The sequence below is a fragment of the Physcomitrium patens genome, chromosome 1 (genome assembly GCF_059467195.1).
Source record: "Physcomitrium patens ecotype Gransden chromosome 1, ASM5946719v1, whole genome shotgun sequence".
Taxonomy (NCBI): domain Eukaryota; kingdom Viridiplantae; phylum Streptophyta; class Bryopsida; order Funariales; family Funariaceae; genus Physcomitrium; species Physcomitrium patens.
The window spans coordinates 24,903,962-24,929,981 of record NC_143410.1 but is presented as its reverse complement, the minus strand read 5'-3'; the positions used below and the strand labels follow the sequence as shown (position 1 = coordinate 24,929,981).

Below are 26,020 nucleotides of genomic sequence, written 5' to 3'. Positions count from 1 at the left end.
AGTCAATTAAAGACACCTATGAAGTCAAAGCAACGTCTATGAAGCTTCTAAAAAGCTTCCATACCAAATACTATAGAATTAAGTTACTTTTATCTACTTTTACTTATTTCTACATATTTATACATGTAATTACTGACTTATATGCGTATGTCCGTCACACTTGTGCACCTCTTTTCTTACAAGGACTATACTAACTATTGGTCATCCTATTTTCTACTAGTAGAACTAATATTTTTTCATTTTTGACTTCACCATGGTGTTTAAAAACACTTAATTAGCCTAGAAACCTATATGGCCTTCAAATCTTGCTCTATTTCTTCATAATGGCTTCTAAAGTGATAAAACTCATTTTTACCAAAGTCTTAGAAATTGCTCTAAGAAATCCTAAATAATTCTAAATAAATTCTAAATAAATTTTAAACATTCTTATAAATTTATAATATTAATATTAATTTTAAGCTATATTTGTCTACCTTGATAATTTTTTATAATAACAAAACCAATTTAAATCTATTGTAAATCCTATTTTCTATATAAATAATTAAAAAGACATGAGGTTCTTTTTCATGTTTTTTTTAGCTATTAACTAACATTTATAATTTTTTATAAGTAATACATATAGATAGAAGGTTAATATAAATATTGATCTTAATAAATAATTCTAAATATTTAATAATAAATAAAAAAATACTAAATCAACTAAGATAATTACCTCTAAAACTTATTAAGATTCTATTTTTACAATCAACATTCTAATTTTCTATTTTTCTAAAGATTTTTATACTATTCACCATATATTATGGTTTTAAGTACTCTGAATGCATATTTTTATCCTAAAAAAACTACTAGGTCAATATAATGACTCACAATACTATTATAATTTAAGGTAGCTAATATATATATATATATATATATATATATATATATATATATATATATATTATAGAAGTAAATAAAAAACTATGTTTTGAACTAAGTATAAATATTTTAATTACAATATTATATTTTTTAGACTCACAAATGCACCAACTACTTTTCAACATTTAATGAATGGTATCTTTTGTGAGTTTCTTAATGACTTTATTATTTTTTATTTAAACAGTATATTAATCTACTTTAAAAATATAAAAGAGTATGAATTTCATATTTGTCATATATTACAAAAATTAAAAGATATAAGATTATATGCTAAGATGGAAAAGTGTGTAATTTATACTACTTAAGTTGACTTCTTAGGATACATCATTTCAAACAATGGCCTTATGATGGATCCTAAGAAGATCTAGATTATCATCAATTAAAAAACTCCAAAAATAATAAAAAAATATGTAATATTTTTTGAAATTGGCAATTATTATCAAACCTTCATTAAGAATTTTTTTTAGTTGTAGCTCTTCTTATACATTTGATTTATAAAGATAAACTTGAATAGAGCAAAGAAATTGGAACAACTTTTGAAGCCTTGAAGATAGTATTAATTTTTGCACCAATCCCATATCATGTCAACTTTGTTAAGGCATTTTTTATGCAAACATATGCATCAAAATTTGCCATGGATGTGATGTTACAAATGGTAGCAAATAATAAGTTCTACCTAATAGCTTTTTATTCCAAGAAATTTTCAACAGTCAAGATCAACTACGAGATCCGCAACAAAGAGCTTCATGTAATTGTAGATTCGTTTCAAGAATGAAATTATTATCTAAAAGATACTTTTAATCTAGTTATTGTATATATGAATCACAAGAACTTCAAATATTTTATGTTAGCATATATTTTGAATCATTACCAAATTTATTGGAGCATGTCTTTATCAAGATTTGATTTCAAGATTATTTATTGATCCTAAAATAAAAATTATTAAATTCTTTTTCTAGATGTTTTTATCTTATGCCTAAAAGAAAGAGATGTAATATTTTTTTATCAACAAAGAATAATTTTCTTGAAATCAAAGCATTTTTAACTTCAAGCAATAAAATCAATATGAACTCTTGATTCAACTTTTTTCAAGCAAATTCAATTAAGTTTTTTTTTTATCTTCTTATTCATGATATTAAAAATAATTTTTCTAAGTTTTATTATACCTCAAAGTTTAAATTCAAGAAAAATCTACTCTATTTCAAGGAATAATAATATATTCTAGAAGGTAAAACACCATTAAGTATTCTTCAACCTTCTCACGACTTTTCAACAACTAGAGATTTTGGATACTATAAGACTTTGGAGCTAATATCTAAAAACAATTAGTGGCCTCATATATAAAAGGCAGACAAAGACTTTATACAATCATGTGATGTTTTTTCAAGGTCAAAAATTCCTTGTCAAACTTTATGGGCTTTTTCAGCTATTATATATTTCAAAACAATCATGGTCTTTTATTTCTATAGATTTTATTATAGATCTTCTAGTCTTGAATTCTTCTGATTCTATATTTGTGATAATAGATTATTTCACGAAAATTATATACTTTATATCATGTACAAAATCTATCACAAGTAAAGAAACATCTAAGTTTTTGTTAATAATATCTATCACTATCATGGATTGTCCAAGGATATAATATTAAATAGGAGAATTTAATTTATATCAAGATTTTAGAGAATTTTTTTTAAGTTTTTAAAAATAAAAATAAAATGATCTTCATCATCAAATCAATAGACAAATAAAGTACATAAATCAAGTTTTGAAGCAATATTTGAGATATATCATAAACTATCAATAAGATGATTGAAATTTTTTTTATTATTGATAAAGTTTGCTTATAATAACATAGTATATTTTTTATGTAATAAATATCTTTCTTTATTAATTATGATTATTATCTACAACTTGATATTTTTGACTTCTTAGAAGTTGATAATCCTACAACAAAAGATTTGGCAAATTATTTATCTGAGCTACATACAATAATAAAGGCATAATTAAGAGAAGCTTAAGAATGACAAAAGATCAATACAAATTCATATTTTAAAAGAAATTTCAATTCCATGTTGGCAACAAGGTATGGTTATTTTGTTGCAATATTAAGACTACTTGTCCTTGTGATAAGTTGAATTATCATAGGCTTAGATTATTTCTTATGTATGAATAAATTAATTCAATTGCTTATCAATTATATCTATTATAGTCTATGAAGATCCATCATATATTTCACATATCTCTTTTTAAACCATATAAGTTAATGAATAACTTGAGAAGAAGGCAAATGCTACTTTTTCATATAGAAGTGGACAATAATAAAAAATATGAGCTTGAAGAAGTTTTAGATTCAAGGCAGTGCCAAAATAGATTATAATAACTTATTCATTAGCATAAATATGATATTAATAAGTACACATGGAAAATTGCAAAGAATCTTACAAATACAATAAAAAAAGTTGATGTTTTTATCTATGACATCCTTCAAAATCAAGATGAAGAATAGCAAATCTTTGCTATAAAAGAAACAAGATCCAAGAAAGATTACATTTTATTTTCTATCCTTGTTTGTAGTTTTTATATATTAGTGGCACTTAAGAGATAGAAAATCAATAGTAAGAAAATTCAACTTAAGAGCTATTATTTGTTGATTTATCAAATGAGATATTGCAATTGTCAAAACCTTCAAGATAATGTAATAGAGATGAAGATCCTTAAAAATGACATATTATTTCTTGAATAAATGGTAAGATATAATGTATTTGATATCATAATTTTGGAAGAGATTCTCAATATTTGGTGATTTTATTAGAGATATGAATGATTCTTGATAGTGTTTCAAATATTTTATTTGAAGTAAGTTACAAAAGCCTCAACAATGATCAAGTAATAAGATGGTCTTATTGCTTTGATATAGAACACCATCAATGGGTGAGAGGACCTATCAACCACTTTCAAAAGGAATAAAGATCAAATTATGTGGCAAACTTAATTTGTCGCATCTTCGACTTCCTCAACATATGATGACCACTCTTTCTAAAAATTATCCTGAAATAATATATATATATATATATATATATATATATATATATATATATATATTATCATAGACATTCATATTTTTTTAGATAAAAAGTGCTAGATGGGAGATAAATATAAGTAGATTTGATATTATCTTATAGCAAAGTTTTCTACAAGCTTCATAAATGTGTAGTTTATTTTATACATGATTATAATTAATTATTAGGTTAGAAACTTTACCAATAAATTAGCCATATTTTGCACATATGAGTAGCTTAAGATACAAGCAAATAATATGGCAAGGATGTAAAAAAAACTTAGCTTGTAAGTTAAAACATATGTCTAGGAAATTAAACATGTGTTGGACGTCCTATTGAATATTGCCATTTAACTCCTAATTAGATAGTATACATAGAGGCAAGAGTGAAGCATTTTTTATTCTTGTCAATATTTTTTTAGTTCTTAATCTTGTTTCAAGATTTTATAGTCATCTTATATTTAAAAATAGCCATTCTAGTTTAATATTATACCATCTTTTAGTGAGTTTTTAGTCTATTTGAGTGACATAAGAATTTATTGATCTTTTTAGTTTCTTGAAATTCATGTCTTTGACACATTTGTTCCTTTAATTTTTTCTACTATTACACATCTACAATTGCACATCTTATTTATTATGTATTATAAAATATTTATTGCATACTTTTTTATATTGTTGCACCATGTATGTATTTTAAATTTAATAAGCTAAACTTGAAATCCAAAGACTAAACATTTAAGATTAAATAATCAAATAACTTTCACTTAATCCTTATATATATTCTAATAATCTACTTCTAATCTATTATAAGAATTCAAATATTATTAAGATTAAATTTAATTTTTAATTCTAATTCATCTTAAAAACCTAAATCATATTCCTAAAACCGTAATTGACGTCTATCCTAGAATATCTGAATTCAAACACTTTGGCATATAATTAAACCATTCTAATAATAAGAAAAAATTATATTCTACGAGAATTTTATGCATCATATTGTTGAGTCATTTTAATACATCTATTATTTTTCTATTCCAAAAGTTAAATAAAAAAATAACAACTAAATTTTTTTTAAAAATACGGTAAGCTACAACTTACTCAAACCTCTATTTGTAATACTTCTTTCTATCCACTTAATAAAAATGATTTTCAAACTCTTTTTTTTTGTTTTATTCAACCAAGATATTTTAATTAATGATACTTTCTCTACTAAACTTGACTTTGTTTACAATCCTACTACCTCTACTTGTCTAAAAATTAATTTCATAAATTGTTCCATATTAAATCTACATTATATTATATAATATTTTGATACTTAAAAGATTTATAAAAAGAATCTTAACTTGATAATGCAACCTGGTGATATTAATTTATTATTTATTAAATATAATAAAAAAATTTGTAAAATTTGAAAGACTTCAATTTTATTTATAATAGTTATAGAATTGTGCCACATATAAGTATAAATTTTATAATTTTGTTTTAAGATTAGCATTTATAATTTTAAGATTCTTTTATACTTTACAACAAGATAAATTAATAACAATAATAATAACATAGGTAGATGTTTGTATATGGTGATATTATTGGATTACAATATGCCAAAATATATTTATAATATATTATCTTTTTTATCTCTTATTTTTTATTTCTTTAAAAAAAATAAAAATGTATCAATTTCTTCAATAAAAGAAATTTTAATAAAAATTATAAATTGAAATTGTAAATTTTTTTTACCAAATAAGATATTCTACTTATAATACATTATAGATTCAATTTAATAAAGAGAATTTCATTATAATAGTTTTATTAAAAAATAGAATGTAAATGATTCAAAAACATGTCTTTAAAATCTTAAGTAATTTTTTTAATTTATTTATTACATAAATGTTCTAGTAAATATAAATATTTATAAGTTTGTTATTTTTGTTTTTTATATTCATAAAATTTAACAAAATTATTTTTAGAGTTAGAATATATATCTACTATATTATATTTGTATATTAAATATAAAAACCATAAACATGTTATAGTTGTGCTTTTTCTTTTTTTAAATTATTATAAATATTTTAAAAAATACACAAAGTATTTAATAAACTAATTCAAGCTAAGTAAAATTTAGAATTCCTTGTATTTTTTTTGACTGATTAGAAAAAACAAAGAAAAAACAACAAGAAAAAGAAAAACGTCATCTTTTATCATTAATTTAAATTCTTAAACTCTATAGGTAATCTACAACTTTAAAATGTCGTCTTTGATGCAAGGAGGTTGTGGGCTAATAAAAATATTTATGATTAGAACTTTTAAAATTCTAAATTCTAAATTCTAAATTCTATTTATAAAATAATTTAGTTGTTCTTTTGTGGTTTTGATCAATTGTAATTTTATTCTATAAATGAATCTTATATTTATTTTCTAATGTACATTTAAAAAATCCCAATAGAGATTAAAAATCTATATTTTTTTGTCAAAAATCAAAATTTAGCACTATTATTATTTTTAAAAAACTTATGCATCAATCTAAATAAAATAAAATAAATATTTTAAACATCAATTTAAAATAAAACACTGTATTCTGAATTCATTAATTAAAATATTATGTGAATTCAAAAGAATCGTTGGCTAAACAAGGGTGTAACAAGTAGACATCATACGAACTTCATGAAAGACACCTCCAAATTCCAAAGTGAAAAACGTCTCCACAATGATAACGAAGTAAAAATTGGGTAAAATTCACGTTAAAGTCCACAAAAACTGGGTGGAGTTCACAAGAACTATTACCATGTTCAACAAGCAAAGGATCTACTTTCTTCATAAAGTTGATCCGAACATTCAAAACGAAAAGAAAAAACGTGGGACCCAAAACCACACACCAATTAAAGGGAAACGAGAGGGTGTGTGGAGTATTGGGTAAAGCTCCCAGTGTTAGGGCAAGCCCCATACTAAGGAGGAGGAGGTGGGGGATTATTGGCACCAGCATTATTGGGTCCCTTTCATTAGCAGAAGTGGGAGAAGTGGGGGTTTTGTTGCATTGTAGCGAGACCGTCAGCTCTGAATGAGGACGAGGGATTGTGGCACTTTTGTTGGGGGTCTACTTACTGGCTATGCCTGGGGCTCCTGCTGGTGCTGGTGCTGGTGTTGCTTGTTCCGTGGTGGCCGAACTCTCCACTGATGCCATGCCCACATTAGATCCGACCCCACAGTGGAGTCGTCGTCTCACATTTTGCTGTCTACTTGGCAAAACGCGAAAGGGATTTGGGTGAGTACTGAGTGTTGATTCACAACTGAAGTTGCACATGGAATGGAAGGCTCAAGGTGGTGATGGTGACGCAGTTTGTGTTTTTCGTTTTCCAGTGAAGTGGGTAGTCGTGGTTGTTGAGGTGAGTTGTAGAGTTGGTTGGGGTTGGTGCGCTAAGTGTTTTGCCTTTTTTCATACACACTCCCCTAGCCGTGTGTTGTCGGTTTTCCGTTTTGCAGTCCTTGCGTTTCTTAGGAATAGCTCAATTCTAATGAATGATTAGTAAGCTCGCAGTACGAGTTGAAGAATTCAAAACCGCGGTCTCCATTTTTTTTTTCTTTCTTTCTTTCTTTTTCTTGTTTCCCTTAATTTCTTCTTTTTTTCTTTCTTTCTACCACCCCTTCTCTGTTTTATTTCTCTCTTCTTTCTTCGCATCGGAATACTCTACCATCTGGTGGCAAAGACTCCCGGTGTTCAAGCAGCTAGTTTCTGAAACAAACCTTCTGTTCGAGTCTTCACTGGCATCAGAATTTTCTTACCAATCCTTTATTAGCAGCTATTTTCTATTAAATCCTATTGCGAATGTCTTTCCACAAACCCTCGAACATTAACCATCTCCTGAACTTGGATTGAGCTTTCCCCTCTTCGAATTTTATCTGATTCATCTCGTTAATGTCTGCATTGCTTTTAGACTGCCACTAATCTATGTCTGTGTATGCAGGCGTAAACAATTGTCAAGTTAATGGCGTAGTACTGGGCTCCCAGTTTAAGAATGGCTGATTGTACTGTGAGTCACGACTCTTTCTTGATCCTACCTCCCGCCAGATCCACGAAGACCTTCTAGACTTTGCAAGAATTTAGTCTACAGGCACATTGAGCTCATTATCAAGAACCTCATTTACATTTCCAACATGCCGCCCCCAATCTTACGAAGAAGTAATTCCAAGCAGATTAGGGAGCACCGCCGCATCTACAGCAACTATTCTTTAGGTTTTCAGCTTCTCGGTCTCTGTATGATATGCATCAGCGTGTTGCTAACAATTTACGAACTATCTAGCGATGGGAATGTAGGTGTAGGAAATGGGGCTCTTCAGATGGATGACCTCGCAAGAGCAAAGGGGCAATGGTCTAGTTTGCGTTCAAATGTTCTTCAAGAGCAGGACTTGGAGAAGAGAAACCAAGAGGAGAAAGTTCAAAGTATTCAAATGACAGAAACGTTTGAGTCCGAAATGGGAGCCAACGCAGCTCCCCATCTGCTTTCTAAGAAATCTCAGGGTGTGAACAAGAATGTGTTCTCTAGCTCTTCGACATCTCCTACCATCGGTCAAAAGCTACTAGGATTTTTGGGGCCATGGATCTCTTCTTCTGAGATTGAGCCTCTGGATATGCCAGGTAAATCAGCCACCGAAGAAGAGGTTATTGGCTGTGAGAAGGATGATTCCTCTTTTATCTCACGCTCCGAAGTTCCCAGAGTATTCTCAAAGTGCTGGGAACCTCCAAAGCAATGTGGTACAGTTGAGGAGATGGGATCTGTAGCTGTTGGCGACACAAGGGCTGCAAGCCTTCGATTACGTGACATGATCAAAACGTGGATGCTTGATCATGGAGCGGAAACGATTCGCAACCTCCCTGGATTGGAATTCTGTGAGCGCAAGTTTGTAATGGGACTTGCTTCTGAAGATGGTTTTGGTAATAATATGTACAAAGTTCTGAGTGGCGCAGGCCTTGCCCTCATGCTCAATCGTTCGCTCATAATAGGTACGTTGACAATTTAAGTTTCGTGTTTTCTTCTTCTTTTTTCATCCTTAGCTTTAGTGATAATTCTCACGGACTCTTTTAAAATTGAAAAATAGGCAATGAACTCAATCAATTTCGAACAGTTAAGTGTTCTTCAAGCTCATGTACAGGACATCTTCATAGCTTTGCACTTAGGGTACTGTATTGAAATGTTGTTCCTGAAGGTGAGCGTGGAGCGAATACTCCATCCTACATTGGTGATCCCCGGAACATTGTCCTTCCCTTTGGAGACTATATAGTATACTCCAACCAATTTTTTAGTATGCAAGAAGTGAAACACCTGTGGGCTGTACACGATTGCGCTGGAAAGCACAACCGCCGCATGACAATGCGTGTCGATGACATTGAGCATGGACCCGGACGATCGAACTCGCTATGCGATGACTGGACAACCATACCAGACACTGTGCTATGGTTCAAGGGCACAGTAGACACAGTTGGTTTGCAGTTCTTACTGAAAAACAGAAATGCAGCCGTGAGGTCTGCGGCTGCCATGGTCCTTGGTCATCCCGCGTATCCGAGCTCACGGCCAAATACTTTCGGAGAGCTTCTTCGAGCCTTTATAACTCCTACTCGCGATATCCAAGCAGCTGTGGAGTGGGCATTGAAGGGAGGGGCCGAGCCAGACTTCGCCGTCCACCTGCGCTTGCGCCATAACCGGAGTCTAGATGCACCAATGGCTGCTTCACGTTGCCTTGCCCATATCGCACAGGCAATGCAACAAACTTCTAGGTATACATGGTCTTCACTTTTGTTGTTGCATGTTGAGGATATCGTCCATTCATGTGATTAATGATGGGATAGAGACATTTGTAGGATAATACAAGTGGTGGAGTATTACCGCATTATGACATGTTCTTTAGAAATGATATTGGGACTGCAAATTCTTTGCTGCCAGAATCTTGAGCACTTATCTCTTCAAACCTGTGCTTATTCATGGCAGGGGCAAGCAACGCGTGGTGATCATTTCAGATACTCCAGAAGTGTTTAGCGATATCAATGAACAATTACAGGACAATACAGAACTGATTCGTTTCGATTACAAGGAATACTTAAACAAGTTTAAAAACTTGAGCGAGGTGATGAGCTTACATTACGGCCAGCCTCCCCGAAGCAAAATGCGGGACTGGGGAGAGATGCCCCGCTGGGTGTCCCTGGTAGACTTTTTCTTAGCTGCTCGTGCAAGAGTGGCCGTCATCTCCGGCGCCAGCGAGAGGATTTGCACGACATACGCGCAGCTTGTGGGTGCTCTGGCTGCAGCTACAACTCTTTCAGACAGTGAGGACAGCCCACCCCCTTGCTTACTTTACAGCAGTTTTCAACGAGATTTGCTGGCTCAAGGCTTGATGAAGCAGTCCGGTTGGGGTCACGCGTGGAGGACGTTCGGTGGAAAGCTGGCTTGCAAGAATCAAGCTTCGCAGTGCGCCAGAACTCCTCTCCTCCCGTTTGCCTGGTGGGACGCTCCATGGCAATCTCCCACCACCCGCGATACTCTCAAAATGCGCAACATGGGCATCCAGGTGGATGACGTGGGGAATATAGCAGAGACAAGTCTAGATAACTTTTGTGATCACCGGAGACTGAAGCCAACTGTGTATAATTCGAAGCTCCCTGCTTACTAATTCCTGCTTCCTCTTCCCAACAAAATGGAACCTCGACAGTTTCCTCTGATTCTGCCCTTTCACGGCTGAGGTTTGGAGATTTTTGCGCAGCGCTAAGAGTCACATTTGAGCAGATCAATCGTTGAGAAGATTCTCTCTCCTGATTCTCGCGTGACCATTGTAACCAGAGTGTACAGTTCTCTGCCCCCACCTGCTGTTCAGTCTGAAGAGATCGCTGGAGTTTTAGCCAAGTCTTTGGGTTCCTCCATTTGCCCACATGCAGGGCCTTCAACATAGTGTTAATTGGAAATGAAACGTGCTTTTGAAGGAGTTGATATGTCATTTCCAATGTGACATAAGCAAGCATTCCAAGAACAAACTGAATATAAAAACAAACGTTTCAGTAATAATCATAATATAAGAAGAAATTTTGTACATGTTATCTGGGTTTTGAAGCATTCAGGAAGAGGGACCAATTTCTTTTCATCGTTATTCTGCCCAACTATCACCTTTATTCATTTGTTATATAATAATCCTGTAATTGCCCATTAATTTTTCAAGTCAATTGACTACTTGACAATTTGCAACTTTGCATATCAACATAGCTAGAATAAACTTAATGTTTTTAGTGCACAGAAACATGGATAAAGATTCAAAAAATATTTTTTGAAAATGTGCAATCATAAAAGAAGTATATATGCACATGCATACATATTACACACAAACTATCTGGTTGCACATATTCACATGTCATATTTTCACAACTTATGAAAACTCCTCTTCTATAACTTCAATAAAGATAAAAACAATGAATTCTTTTGTAATCATGTTTCATTTAAATATAAGATATTAACTTACTAATTTTAACCTGCAATTTTAGTAACCCATAAATTGTTGATTTTTAATGTATAAATCGTATACATATAGTATAAAAGTTGGAACAAAAAATATATTTAAATATTTAGAAAAATTGATCAAAATCCTTGTTGGAACAACAATCATTTGTTTGGTCTTTATATTTAAAATTCCACTTTGAATGGTAGCAGTCTAAACAATCTAATTAAAATCCCTAGTTTGGCAAAATTAAAGTTGTTATTTGGAAACCTTGGCCTTTAGAAATATTACAAAAATTCCTTAAACTTGAAAAAATATATATCATAATTTCTTAAGAAATTTTTATTGTTTAGTATGGACCTTAAATGAGAGACAAAAAATAAAGAGATAACTTAGACATGATTAAATCTTTTTATTGCCCCAAGAATTGTTTTATTTCTACTTTATCATTTAATGTAAGAACTAGAGTTTACACAAATTATCTCTGGAAGAGATATACTGCAGTTTACTCTACCTATTTCCATGTTCAACAACACATAATTCAACTAGAAAATGTGTGTGTATGGATATGGAGATGTGTATGTATATATATATATATATAGTGATAATAGCTTGCAAAGACAGCAAGCAAAAGAAAGCATGCATTGAGAACCATAGCAAGTGATCAACTGATATATTCTTAGGAAACATGCAGCCACAAAACAAGGGGGCATGGGTTTGCATGTTGAACCAGTGGAGAATCAAATGTGTACAGCCCCAGAGCTACCAGTTCTTTGTAAGCAGCATCAACTCGCCGCATTGTAGAAGTGCAGAATTCTTCACATGCATGTAGGCAAAACTATAGTCAACCTAAAGTCCAGCTTTAAGCAACACCAGGTCTGAAAGGTTTGGCCATCTGGATGGAGCATGCAGGCATGTCCACATGAATTCTTAAAACAGTATGTGCACTCACTCTGAATTTGGACCTAAAAGGCAAAGAAGAGGTATTCTCATGGACAGATTAAGATTCAGGAGCAGCTGTTTCCTATTGCACAAGTGTGTGTGTGTGTGCTTGTGGGAGGGGGACTCTGTCCATTGCCTAATCCTCTCTGAAAAAGGCCAAACAGCAGTGATTCATGAATAGGCCCCCAAAAGTCCCAACTCCCTGCACAACAGGAAGGTGGTCTCCACCAACAGCCTCAGAAGCCAGAACCAAATGGAAAATACAACCACCAGGAGATGTCGAAGCACACCAACCCTTTTTGCGCTTCAAGTGCAATACCTGCAGCCATGGCGTTATAACACAAGCATTCATGCACTCGCCCACAATCATACGCCAGTGGGACCCTCAGGAGTCGCTAAGAATGGAGCACAACTGGTGGCTTTTTGTGGCAAGTAGTGATCAATTGGTCATCAAAACCCATTCTTAGCCAGACCATCACCCAGCTTGCAAAAACAGCCCAGAGTTCAACCTGCTCCCTCAGTCCACCTCAGGGTGCCGGCGAAGACACAGGGGTCTGATGCGATGTGCTGCTGCTGCTGCTGCTGCGGTGCCTAACCCACTGGCAGCAGATAAGTGACTGACACACAGAGATTCAACTAACATCATCTGCAGCAGCATCGTCATCTAGTGTTGACCAGACTGACTGACTGGCTGACTGACTCTAATGTTATCCATCCAGCCAGATCCGATTAAGTGAAGCTAGCATGCTGACCAGGTTTCCAGTACCCTGGTGCGGTTTGGATAACTATGAGAGCGCATTTGGCAAAGCCCCCGCTCGTGATATCAGGGCCCCAGTACCGAGTCCTCCTCACTCCTCATTGCGCTCTCTCATTCCCACGCTTGGCCTCCTTTCTGGATGATATCTGAACGATGGATGATACTTGGAAACCCCCTGGTTCGTCGGGGTGCTTTCATCCTCTCATTTGGTCCATGTGCGAGAGGTGTGCTGGATTGGAATATTTTGTGGTATATTCTTTTCAGCTATGATCCAGTAAACTTTCACGTAATTTTTTAAAAAAAAATCATCCTGGACCAATAGGAATGGAGTGATGGATGAAGCCATTGGTATCCCTTGTGCAAATAGTTTTGGTTTGAACAAAGAAATTTGTTCTAGTAGTTGCTAATTTTGAAGATAGGACGAGACTAGAGGCTATTGTGTTCAACTTTGTGTGCCTTCATTTATATTCTCCACAAACTATGCTTTTATCTTCGTTCTTATCAATTAACAAAGTGTATTTGCTAATATATTCCATCTTAGCATTATGTTATTGGTTTGTTATTCATCCAAAAAAATCTCAACCCTATTGTTGTTGTCTCTTCCAATTGCATATTTGCAGAACCTCAACACAACAGTGGTTGATCTGCTCAAAAAAATATGCACCCCCCTACCACCAGATTTGTGTAACTTACACACAATCCCCAAGAACAAAGGACCTATTTAGTGGTCTATATCTGAACTCAGCCTAGTTCATAAGTCATATGCATCATGGTCATGTATTCCTCATCATTCTCTCTCTCTCTCTCTCTCTCTCTCTCTTTGTTCCTTTTCCAACCTCCACTTCCCCTATTTTGGTGTACAGCTTCTTTGGAAAGAGAGTTTTAAACCTCTTCTTCTATTTTCTTCTTCTACTTCCCACAAAGGACACTGGCAAAGCTTGTGAGATAGAAGGACCACCAACACTACCTGCCATGTGTATCTCAACATCCATTCCCATTCCAATAGTTAACTGCCATGTGGCATCCCATTTTAATGGGAATGCCACATCAGACTGACATGCTTCCTGATCCACATGACCTGGTGTCCACCAGGCTCTAATTGGGCATTGCTAGTGGGAGACTTCAAGCCCATGTGGCAAGTTGAAAACCCACAAGTAGAAATCGTGGGCATTTTTAAGGAAGCATTGCCCTGCTCAAGCTTTCCATGATTCCATTCCAATCATGGGATGTCCTTAAATGGAAAAGAGGGAACCCACACCCTCAGTTCCATAGTGGATGCCAATGAGTTGAAGGTTGTGCCATGTGAAAGGGCACTTTGGAGCCCCTAACCCTCTCATACCTTCTTTTTGAAGCAGATTGTTGAGTGTGCCCCAGTTGGGTCAAATAATAAAACAAACTAAACAAAACAAAACAGATTATTGCCTCATAGGAGACAGCAAAGCTGGTTTGTTCAAAACCCAGTGCATAATTTTAAAAAAACACCCTAAAAAATGAACAAAACTTTGAAACCCTAAACCTTAAACCTGGGTCCTAGTGAGAAGGGGGAAACGCAACAAGAAAGTTTGGTTTGCATACACAAAAGAGTAACAAAAACAATATTGAGTTATAAGTGATCAACATGTAGCACTTAGTACCTAATACTCCATAGTTGAAATTTGGTGCTCTTTGAAGTAGTGGCACAAATTCTGGCATTTTTTTAATATATCAGTAAGTAACATTTTAATTTGAGGAAAAAGAAAAATAAGATTAACCAAACTTCACGTGACTACATACAGAATTTGGAAGCATTGATTCCTTTTTTACTTTGTTCTTTACTCTATACAAATATGCATGCAACCACAGTATGGACTTGAAGTGCTGACTTTTTCACTTTGTCAAATATTTGTATTGAAAGCAAGTTGAATCTTTAAATTCAAAGGCATAAGTCCATGACCCCAAAAAAGGATAGACAGAAAAAATAGTTGAGTATAGTAAATGAATGGAAATCTGCTACTAAAATCACTTGGAGGCCCATCCTGTGTGTGGGTGAAGACATGGATCTTTTGGAAGGCAACGGGGCAGAGCAAGTGAAAGCAAGATGCCCTCTTGTCTGCCCGGGCCAGAGATTCCCTTATAATGTCCCAACTGTCTGTTAATGGACCGAAAAAAAAAAAAAAAAAAAAAAAGGGGGGCACACGCACACGCACACGCACGTTTCAATTGAACAATGAAATATAAATTCATTTGTTGACCCTTGTTACTACAGATGTTTCACTAAAAACTGTTTTTACAGCTTTTGATGGAAAATGGTGCAAGACTTGTTTTAAAATGGGAATTATCAGCAGTTGTTTTAAGGGGAAGAAATAAAAAGTTGTTCTTAAGGGCCTTTCATTTTTCGTACAAATTCTTTTTTTGGTATAAGTGGTTATTTTTATATTTATTATAGTTTTGATGGATATGATATAAATTGTATCCTAGCTTTTTATTGGTAGAATACAAAATCAAACTACAACTTATTTGTGGAATTATATTCCAAATATCAAGTTGAAATTATTTTCTATAACAATAAAAATACACTGTTTTAAGTTTTTAAAACTATAATTGATCAATCTTGATTCTGCAATCATATTCTAATTATTTAAAAAGTTTTTTTTTGTGTACATTTCCTCAGTGAAAAATAAATCATTTCATGGCTTACAGACATAATTTATAAGATTATATTAAAAGTTTTATTTGGAAGAAAACCTACATTTGGATTCTCTAGGTACCGTAATTAAAATGAAATAAAATAAAAATAATCCTCAAAATTAACAACGAAGTTATTCTACACTCTAAATAAGACATAATGATGCATCAATTGTGGATAGAAAAGTTTAGTTCATTGTAAGTTGTATGCTTTAAAATGTTGATATGAATTACGTTGAAAGGAATTGAAGATTAGGTTTAAAGTAGAATGGTTAAAATTATTGAAAATAGAAACCATATTCTAAATTGCAAAATAAAATTAAACAATAACAACAACATCCTTGCAGACCAACAGTGTAATGTAATTATTGAATAAGCTAATCTAGTATATATGAAAGTAATAGTCTACAATTAAGTCAATCACATACCAACAATCATGTATGAAAATTATAATAACTTATCTATAATATGCAGACAATGTATCTCTATCACATACTTATATATATAATTTGAAATTGAAAACTATAATGTTGAACTTCTACAACCCTGATACTATAAACAATAAACATGCATTGCCACACATCTTTAAGGCACTGTAAATCATCATTTATCTAAATATAACATTGATAACTCCCACAGCAAAGATCTAAAGTTATTTGAGAACAAAAAACATAAAGAAGTATACAAATAAGAATTCCGAATATATAAAAAACAAGGGTTAAACTTTTGTTACAAGGAATTTTTTCTAATATATATATATATATATATATATTTGGCATATAATATCAACTGCTACTATGTCTACACAAAATAATGCATTTATTGAAGAATCATACTTCTAAATTTTTACAAGTACTTGACACAAACATCTACAATCTTATGCAAATTAATACAATATTGCAAGAGATGCATAAGTTCATGTAATATCAATCATTTATGTTAAAAGCAGTTAATTTTTTTTGCCTCTGAAAACCATCAAATTAGTTAGATCAACAGAAAAAAAAAAATCTCTAACTTTTTCCAATTAAAAACTCTTGATTTGCATTGAGATGCAACAATAACACATAAATAATGTAATTAAAAACACCAATAAAGACTGAAAAGGTTAAAAAAATAGAGCAACATCATCCTCACAAAGTATTTTCTTTGATGTCCCATCCTACATTTATTTTTAGGTGTTTTCTAAATAAAAAGAAGTATGAATGTGGAGTACTAATATATTACAACCAATCATCTCGCCTTAAAACAACTTACCACTATGCAAGTCTCCTTGCATTATTTTAAAGTGTATCATCTTTGGCCATGGAGTACCAATATATATATATATATATATACATTTGTCACTATAAAAAATTCAGACTATTATTCCATGATGCAATTGTGAGGAACTTTTGGACCATAGTACAAGAAATTTGAAGGCAAAATCTCCTCTCTAATCAGATTACAGTGCAAATTTTTGTTAACAACAATGGATAATAGCTGCAATTCATGGAACAAAATTTTGAAGAAACATCAAAAAATAAAAGATTCAATACATGTCAAAGTTTGTAAAAAAAATCCCAAAAAATGCAGTATAGAAATGACAGCTTTTGCAAATAAACCAGAAACATATCATATGTGAGTCCCTTCTATCCCAAGCATTTAGCAAGTTGATCAAAAGACAACCTATGGTAAGTGAGGAGGCAATCAGCACAATACATTGGCTAATTGTATATTGGATTGCACATCTTCTTTTCTTTTCAGTAAATTATCCTCAATATGCATTGAAAACATACACTCTTATTGGATGTCTTGAGGATCTGGGTTTTCCTTTTAAAAGCACGTTGAGGGTGTAGGGAGGTGCCCTACATTGTCTGTAAAGCCCTCTGGCTGCCAAGTAACCAAAGGGAGATGGGGAGGGGGGTTGAAAAACTTGCCCTTTGGCAGAGCCATGGGACAAAGTTGAGTTTCATTATCTCCCTCCCTTTGGAAGAGCCTCTCCAGTGAGCAGTCCATTGTCTTCCAGAAAAAAGGGCTTCCTCCTCCTCCAATTGTGGTTAGGTTGCCAATTAAGGCAAATTGCTTCAGGCATCGTCAAGCAAGCCCACCAACGATTTCCAGAAGCTTCCTGGATTTCTATCCCAACAGCCCCTGGAAATGGAGGACCCAAGAGCATGACAGGGAAACATGCAGCCAATCCTAACTTTACCCACAGCCCACCGTGTCACTCCCTGGCCACATCAGCATTCAGAGCTGTACATGTGGCACATGCAGAATGTTGGAAGCGAGGCGTGCAGAACGGTTTGCATCGCGGGAACGTCAGCCTTATCCACATGAGCTGATTTCTGACAGGTTTCGAGTTGGGATTGGGTCTGTAATGAACCAGGTTTAAAAGGATGCTGAGTTGGCAATGATAGTTCCTCCGGACCTAAACTGAAAAGCTGTCCTAAGATATTCTCTACTGTTCATGAGTAGTTTGTCAAGACACGAGCCAAACTGCCATACGGGGGCTTGATATCTTTTGCTTTCCATTCTTCTTCTTTCTTTTTTCTTCTTCTGTTGGGTGTTAAAGAGAGCGGAAGGGAAAGAAATCAGCCTGCGTCTCGAGGGGGGGAAATTTGCATTTTCAGGAATTTTAATGGTTTGATGCTCTTGTGATGTTTCCCTCATTCTGTCTCATTCAAGAATAAAGTGCATGACCTTTAATTATTATTTTTAAAATACATTTCTGGTATGTTGAAACATGCAGAATAAAAAAATTGCATTAATTTCACATTTGTATGGAGAATTCCTTATAATTTTGAATTCTCTTCAGGGCATTTAACACTGTTTTCATTGTCTGTTATTTTGTTAATAGCATATACTTTTTGTATTCCGTTTACTGAAAATCTAAACAATCACCACTTGTGATACATAATTTAATCCATATCATGTCAATTTATTCTATGTAATTTCATCATTTTATTTTGTACTGTTTCTATTGAGATGCATCACAATGCAAACAAACCTTGACAATTAGAATGAGCTATTTGACTACATGATTGACGCATTGCCAAACTTATTCACTAAAATCAGCTAAATACATGATATTGTTGTTTAAAACAATTCTTGTAAACTATGGGCAATCTCAAACATGAGAGATGCATAGTTTAACACAAAAATTGAACAAATACTCTCTAGAGTTGGGGACATTCCATGCAAACAAAAAGTTTTAAAACAAAACGAATGAAATTTACTAACTGCATCCTTCATTCATCCATATCCAGGACGTAAAATGTATCCATTAGCATAAAAGAAGATATTAACAAATATTCCAAAATCACAAACAAGTAATTGCACGTCGCCATCGACCACACTGAGCCCAGTGACGTGGACTCACGCGTGACCAGAAACAGGCGGGATGCCGTCGATATCACGGACGGTGAAGATGCGACAAAACTTCCCCGCGGGGACGGATGGTGACACGGCGGGGAGTGTAGGGACAGATGATTATGGAAGATTCGGTCAGATTGATTCAGGCAGGAGCGGGCAGCACTGGGGGGGGTCCCCAACATTAGCATCGGATATTTTGCTGCGAGAGGAGCAAAATTTGTTTTCGAATTTCGAAGCTCCGCCATATCCCATCCAGAAATTAACGGGGACGGCGGGCGCCTCTTTCTTTAGCATTTCCTCATCCTTATCAGATTCCGTCGTTGCCATATCCACTGGCCATGGCCTGATATCTTGTTAGTTTCTGTTTGTTTGTTTGCTTGCAGGTTTTTCTTTCCAATGTTTTCTTCTTTTTCTTCTTGTCGGGAGTGGATTTTGGAGTGTAGCAGATTGCTAAATCTCTGGTCTACCCATGCTTTTTTGTTTTTTCCCACGGGTTTGGATGTTTGCAGGTGGGGTGTTGGAGGCCTCCTCCGCGATATAGACCCTGTTGGAATGGTAATAGGTCCCGATGGTTGCGAGGTCAAGGTGGGTACTCACTTAACGATTGTGGGGTTCAGGCGCATTCTTTCTGTTTGTGATCATCTGTCGATTGCGCACGCATGGGTGGGTGGGTGCTGTGCTCTGCTGTCCGCCGCGTCCCCTTTCTTTTCGGGGTTTTGTTGGAGGTAAGTGAGAGATGAACACTAAGTTGTCGTGGTTTGAAGATCGAGAGAGTAGGGAGGCGGAGGTGAGTCGGTCGTTTGGTTTTTGGAGGAGTCTCGTGTTCTTTGGTCTTCGAAGGTGAAGATGAAGAATCCCACGCGTCTTTTTGATGTTTGGAAGAGTTTACATTTTGGCTGTGATAGATAAATTGTCGCTTGTGGTTTTCAGTGAGAGGGATGGGGAGCTTGTTGCTTTGTATGTTTCTGGCTGCATCGATGAACTTGGACTCAGTTCTTCTTTCCAATGGTTCGGAGAGTCGAGGTGATTAGTGTTTTTATTGTTATGTGACCTGCAAGGTAGAGGTGGCTTTAGTTCGGGGGGGCATGTCTTTTAGTTGGGATTTGCGGGGTGTGGTGGAACCAGGATTTTGGTGCTCGGATTTGCTGCAGGGTCTCCGTTTTCCACGATGTCTTCTTTTGAGATGCTGCAGGGCGGATCGTTGCCTGTTTTTTGAGGGTGTCGTTCGGTCTTGATCTGTCATGAAAATGCGGCACTTCTTCAGGTCCAGTTTGGTGTCTTAATCTGCTGATTTGAGACTCCCTGAGGACGTATGATTGGACTTGCCTTAGTCATCCATTTGAAGTAGTTCATGTACTTCGTTCAGAATCTGCTCGATGGATGGATCATTTCTCCAGCACAGTTTCCATAATAGTTTCGCTTCAAATTCGTGTTTTTTTTCGACATGACCAGTTGAGGAGGATTGCTAGCTTGATAAGTCTAAGTCAGTACGGCTACGCTCCTGTAGTGTCTATTCAATTTCATTATCCTCTGAAGTATCCACCGAACATGATCTCTAGCAGAGCTCCCTGATCGGCTGATCTCTAGTAGCCATGCACACGCCCATGCGTGCGAATCTTGGCTTGAGTAGTGTCCTTGCTCATGCGTTCTAAGTCAGAAAGTACAGTTGGTGATTAAGGCTTATCTTATCTATAGCCTTACTCCTAATTTCAGGTGCCGGCTGACATAACAGGCCTGGTCGGTGTGGTGCCCTTAACACGACTTCGTGGTAGTTTTAGCCTGCGCTGAGGAACTTAAATGGTTGAACCGCCACAAGTAAGGTGGAATAGGATGTTTGTAGGCGCGCCGATCCTAGAATCTGTAGCTGACTTGATGAGACCTATTTGTACTACGAGGGTGGTCTGGTGTGAAAAGTGTGTAGATCCTACACTCATTTTTACTCTCTTGATGACGAATGACTTTCTGATGTGCAGGTGACTTCGATTGAGGGTGTTCATAAAGAGGTTGGGGTTTTCTTAGAAGAGGTTATTTCTGCATGAAGAGGCAATAGCCCTGAATTGTCATCCTTGCTTCCGGCGTGGGAGATCTTTTTACATCTTTTTAGTGCAAGTCCTTTCTGATGCCTACGATCTACTGTTCTGCGCCTTGCGATCCAGGAAGTCGTCGAATAGCTTTGTATTCCCGGAAGGTCTTACCGTGGAGACGTGCTGTTTTTTCGGATACTAAGCGGGAAAGGTTAGTTGAAAATGAGTGAGAATGAGAAATAGAGATCTCTTCCTGGTAGAATAAAGAGAGAATGTTGCACAAATAGATGACATAGTGTAAAGAAGGCGTTGCACTACATTTTCTGGAGTTACACCTGTGAGATAGGGGTTTTTGTGTTTCAAGGCGGGTATTGTTGGAGATGCAGGTGTAAAATTTATTACTGGTTACATCTTTCTCAGAAGTATATTCGTATATTTGTTTCATTCTGGAACGTGTAGGCTACGTAGTCGAAATCAGCATTGATAGACTGAAATCTTGGAAGACTTGAATAAGAAGCTCTCTTGGGTTCTTCTGTTTGAAGACGGTATTTGTTTAAGACCAGTTCTTCGCAAGAGGAAGAGGGTAAAAAAGGAAGAAATTAAGAATATGGACAAAGGTGTTCACAGAATTAATTAGATGGGTTTTCAGTCTAGGTCCGCAATTTAATACATTGTGTACTGCTTCAAGATTTTCCTAGCGTATCTTGAAAACTTTCGAAGTCATCTCGCAGTGTATTGATCAGGCGGGTACAGAAAAGCCGTGGTTTTCTAGCGTCTGCAGCCTCGAATCGATCATTGCAGCCTTCTACCCAATCCAACGTAGTTACTCACTCGTTGTGTAGAATGTCCTTATATTGCTTCCTCCGACAGCCATCCTGGGAAACTGTAAAGTAGAAACACAGTTTTATATCACACTTAGATTTGTCGTGCATTTTCATCTTCCCTTCAATTACAAAATTTGTAGGTTTACATTGAGCAGAAGAATGCGAGCACGTGTCGTTTCAGATTTGTAGCAAAGTTTTGTAGAATTAATTTCGGTGATATTTAAGGCGTGAACATTGGATCGGCTGGATAGAGTGCAACAATGGGAAGCTACAGGGGTAGAATAGATGATCAGGAACTTAGGGGAAATTATCGGGACGTAGATCCTCATAAACTAAGTTCCCGAATGTGTGGGGGTGTTCACTGTGCGCTCATTCACGGAACCCCTGTAGAAGTATCACTTGCCAACTGCGACATTGAGGCATTGGTGCAACCCTCTCCAGATGAAGTTGAGGCCTATGAACTTTACCTTCACCTTCCTGACCTCATGCGGCTATGGCGATCCCCCGTTTGTCCGACTTGGGCTAACGAGAGCGTCGTTAAACCGGCCCTTCATACTTTGGAAATGGTTTTCCGTATGATAACAAGCATCCTGCAGGATCCTCGGCCCTACATTGCTCGAGATGAATGGCTCCGGAAGCTAGAGTCTTTGGCTAATATGGAGATTGAGCTCGTCTCCCACTTGGTTGAAGGCGATAAAAAGGCTCCTACTACATCAGCAGGCTCCATGCCACCAGCGTGGCAGAGGGTCGGCTCAAGACCATTTATGAGCCGTACTAGTCAAACAAGTCTCCTTTCTGTGTTACCAAACTGGAAGGGTGTTCAGAGTCTGAGGTCGAGGTTGTTGTATGCCATTGAAGGCCACATGATGCGTGCACCATTTACTCTTGGTCTTGGAGAACCTAACCTTGCAGGAAAACCAGTTTTAGAGTACGATAGGATCTGCACCCCTTTGGAGGTATTGAGAACTTCAACCTCTTCATCACATCGTCCTCACTTGTATCTGCATTGTAAGACTTTGTGTGTACATTCCAGCTTCATATGTCGCAGAATTTCGACTGCATGAGTACACCACTTTCAGTTCCTCAATGGTTGCTCAATAATTTATATTATTTCCCATGCTGCAGGTATTCGCTTGTCGTCAAGCGGCACCAGGGCATCCCGAAGATCACACGCTCAGCACTGCACATCAAATTCTAGAGGCATGGCTCATGGTTGCGCATGGATTACTGCAAGTCATTGAGGAACGTGTGAAGGCCGGTGACCCTGTAGGAGCTGCAAAGAAGTGCTGGCTTGTAGAGAGGGTTTGGAAGCTTCTAGTGGCTACTATGGACCTTCTCCAAGTCATGGACCCTGATGACTTCATGAGGCTGAAACACGAGCTTGCTATCAACACAAAAGCTCAAGTAGGAGTCAACTACGGATTTGAACACATCGGAGGAGGTCAGTTCTGAAACTGCTAACATCCAGTTGTTTACACCAGTACTTACTTGAGTTTCATTGTCCTTGCATATGGGCGGTGGTGATGATCGGTGAAACATTAGGATGAGGAGGTAAACAAGCTTGACTTATGTGTTTGGCTATTACAGGTGCGTATTGTTTACGTTCGAACATGCTGCGAGAGGTTACCCGAGCCTGCAAAGATCTAAGACACCTGGTGCCAAAAGCTGTGGGCGTAGAAGCTGACCCCAAAGGAGGCCCGCGGCTCCAGGAAGCTATTATGGAGTTATTTCACACTCACGGAATGAAAACATCCGGTATAACAACACACGCCAGTGTAATTCATCTTTTGCAGTCCTTCCAAGCCGTGGAAGTCTCTGTGCGTCAGTTTTACTTCTCATACCAACAACTTGTTATAGCTGTGATGGGTAGTGGAGAATATAAGGGTACCGTGCAGACAGAGATTTCTGCTGCAGAAGCTCTTTCGCAACTCTATTTTGAACCTCCCTATTTTCCCAGTCTTGATGGAGCAAAGACATTTTTGGGAAATTATTGGCATCACAACCCTGACTTGGAAGAGGGGGCAATCATGCGGGAGCTCGTGGAAACTAAGGCAAGAAACATGCTAAATGAACAACGCGCACCTCCTAACGTTCAGGGTAGCAGTTCTCAAGCTCCAGAGAGGGACAGCACAATGAAGGTGAACCTTGATACTTTACTTGCTTAATTAACTTGATCAAATTGTCGACGTTTGAAGGGACCAGTGTATGCCATTCTTTGTCAAGGATAAATGCCATTTACTTTACACGAAGTAAATCGAGAGGTGAGGGAAGTATTCTTTGCTTTGTGAAAGAGAGATTATGTAACAATGGGGGATAGGTTGGATTACACTATAGGAATATTCTTGGAAATGTTCCTAAACTACGAACTGCTATTAAATATCTACATTTTTCTAAATTGCGCAGGATGCCTCCAGGTCTACTGAACGACAGCCATTTGTCAATGTATCCCTCGCTTACAAGCAGCGTCACATGCAAAACGGGGCTATGAGTGGAATGTAATTACTTCCTCTTGATAGAGTAACTTGGAGCAAAAATCATGATCCTTAAATTGGAGGATCGGCATCGACTTCAATCTTGGGGCTCAAAGCGGTCTCAGACGTGAAACCATAGAAGGTACAGTTAGATTGGTTGTAATATTTGAGAGGTAGGAAGTTGCAGCAGGAAAAACCTTCTGCTTCTGGTCAATTTTTGTGTGCTTGGGTGACGATGATAAAGGACATTTTTAGTTTATTTGTTCGGATTTCACTAGTGTCAGGGTTTGTGAGTTGACTTGATAGAGATTGCAATCCCTCCCACAGTGGTGTAATTTAGTTTTGAGCATCATGCTTGAGTGCAGATTCATCAACTGAAATATACGTTGGGTGCTTTCGTAGTAGCGGATGAGCTTGACGGAAAGTGTACCTCTGCAGTTCTTAGAATCAGCAGTGTCTTGCTTCATGGCATCATTTTTCGATCTAGCACAGGTCACTGCATGTGTAAATTTGTGGAGAATCATTTTAATTTGAAGGCACTAGGTGTGAACCTTTCTAGATCAAAGACAATCGTTCTTTTCTGCCAAAACAATGGATGTTGTGGGTGTAGAGCAGAAGAATGTGTGAAAGCGTTACAGTATTCATTTGCATAAACATCTTCATTTCTTATGCCACTGTGACTGGCCAGGGTATATCTTCTGAATCAATATAACCCCCTGACCTCGTGTTTGAAGACGTGTTACATCCTAAAGAAAAGCACGCAGGAAGTTTGCAGACATGGCATTTTGAGCAGATTTTCTGGCACATTTCAGAAGACAGAATGACACTCAGTGATAGACGATTGGAGCATCTTCCGGGCTTTAAACACTGCACTGTCGGTTTTTCCATCTTACTGCAGATGGGTTATTAATATTGGAAACCCTAATTAACTGGATAGCCAAAATGTCCCCTGTTCCCGCAATAGTAGGAACAGTCACACCCTTCGGGGAAGACGAGACCCCTCTGGTCGTGGCTTCCTTCACAGAATATATTCTGTAATACATAAGAACAATAATCAATAAAAATAGATACCAAACTATACTTAATTACTAATTCCAGTATGGTATCAGAGTTGAAAAAGAATTGAGAACTTAAAACTAAAAGTTTCAGAAATGTAAAAATCTAGAGAAAGGCATGGTGTCCAATAGCAATAGTCTTACCACCAAGGAATGACCAAAATTTGATGGTTCTTGTATACATTATTGGTATACATATAAAAATGAAATTTGACATAGAGGAAATGTGAGAGTTAATTTTTGGCAAAGAAAAAGAGCCACTACCAATTCCAGAACTAGGTAGAATAACACAATCTCCAACAACAAATCATGCTAAGATTCTTACTTGGAAGAAGAACACCATGTTGCACTTACAACCATTTGGAATTGTTACAATAACTCCATCTTTTTACAGATAAGAACATGCAAAACAACCAATGAAGTATGGTTGGCACTAGAGAATACATATTTTGCTAGTAATGTTATCACTTAAGCACACCTACAAAA

At 36.0% G+C, this 26,020-nt stretch overlaps 2 protein-coding genes across 7 annotated transcripts; both read left to right on the top strand.

The window, feature by feature from the left end:
• Positions 1 to 6,929: 6,929 nt before the first annotated feature.
• Positions 6,930 to 11,047, top strand: LOC112287874 (uncharacterized). Of its 2 annotated transcripts, none has more exons than XM_024531456.3 (4): positions 6,930 to 7,235; positions 7,936 to 8,972; positions 9,176 to 9,743; positions 9,955 to 11,047. In XM_024531456.3, the coding sequence occupies exons 2-4, from the start codon at positions 8,126 to 8,128 to the stop codon at positions 10,631 to 10,633; spliced, it is 2,094 nt and encodes a 697-aa protein (XP_024387224.1). In that variant the 5' UTR covers positions 6,930 to 7,235; positions 7,936 to 8,125; the 3' UTR covers positions 10,634 to 11,047. The 2 variants fall into 2 exon arrangements, with proteins under 2 accessions (XP_024387224.1, XP_090110531.1); XM_090254405.1 differs by having other exon boundaries at positions 6,985 to 7,356.
• Positions 11,048 to 19,793: 8,746 nt separating this feature from the next.
• On the top strand, positions 19,794 to 25,049 carry LOC112290801 (nematode resistance protein-like HSPRO2). 5 transcript variants are annotated; one of them, XM_024537503.3, is made up of 5 exons: positions 19,794 to 19,885; positions 21,134 to 22,964; positions 23,134 to 23,449; positions 23,596 to 24,146; positions 24,412 to 25,049. In XM_024537503.3, exons 2-5 carry the CDS (start codon positions 22,269 to 22,271, stop codon positions 24,505 to 24,507), a joined length of 1,659 nt encoding a protein of 552 aa, XP_024393271.1. In that variant the 5' UTR covers positions 19,794 to 19,885; positions 21,134 to 22,268; the 3' UTR covers positions 24,508 to 25,049. The 5 variants fall into 5 exon arrangements, with proteins under 5 accessions (XP_024393271.1, XP_090110524.1, XP_090110523.1 ...); XM_090254398.1 differs by having other exon boundaries at positions 19,794 to 19,947; XM_090254397.1 differs by having other exon boundaries at positions 19,794 to 20,000.
• The last annotated feature ends 971 nt before the right edge of the window (positions 25,050 to 26,020 follow it).

Excerpts from the sequence above, each read along its gene's own strand:
- LOC112287874 (XM_024531456.3), top strand. The coding sequence starts at position 8,126 with ATGCCGCCCCCAATCTTACGAAGAAGTAATTCCAAGCAGATTAGGGAG. Across the intron at positions 8,973-9,175 it reads CAATCGTTCGCTCATAATAG|GTGAGCGTGGAGCGAATACT; the intron begins GTACGTTGACAA and ends TTGTTCCTGAAG. Across the intron at positions 9,744-9,954 it reads GCAATGCAACAAACTTCTAG|GGGCAAGCAACGCGTGGTGA; the intron begins GTATACATGGTC and ends TATTCATGGCAG.
- LOC112290801 (XM_024537503.3), top strand. The coding sequence starts at position 22,269 with ATGGGAAGCTACAGGGGTAGAATAGATGATCAGGAACTTAGGGGAAAT. Across the intron at positions 23,450-23,595 it reads ATTTGAACACATCGGAGGAG|GTGCGTATTGTTTACGTTCG; the intron begins GTCAGTTCTGAA and ends TGGCTATTACAG. Across the intron at positions 24,147-24,411 it reads AGAGGGACAGCACAATGAAG|GATGCCTCCAGGTCTACTGA; the intron begins GTGAACCTTGAT and ends TAAATTGCGCAG.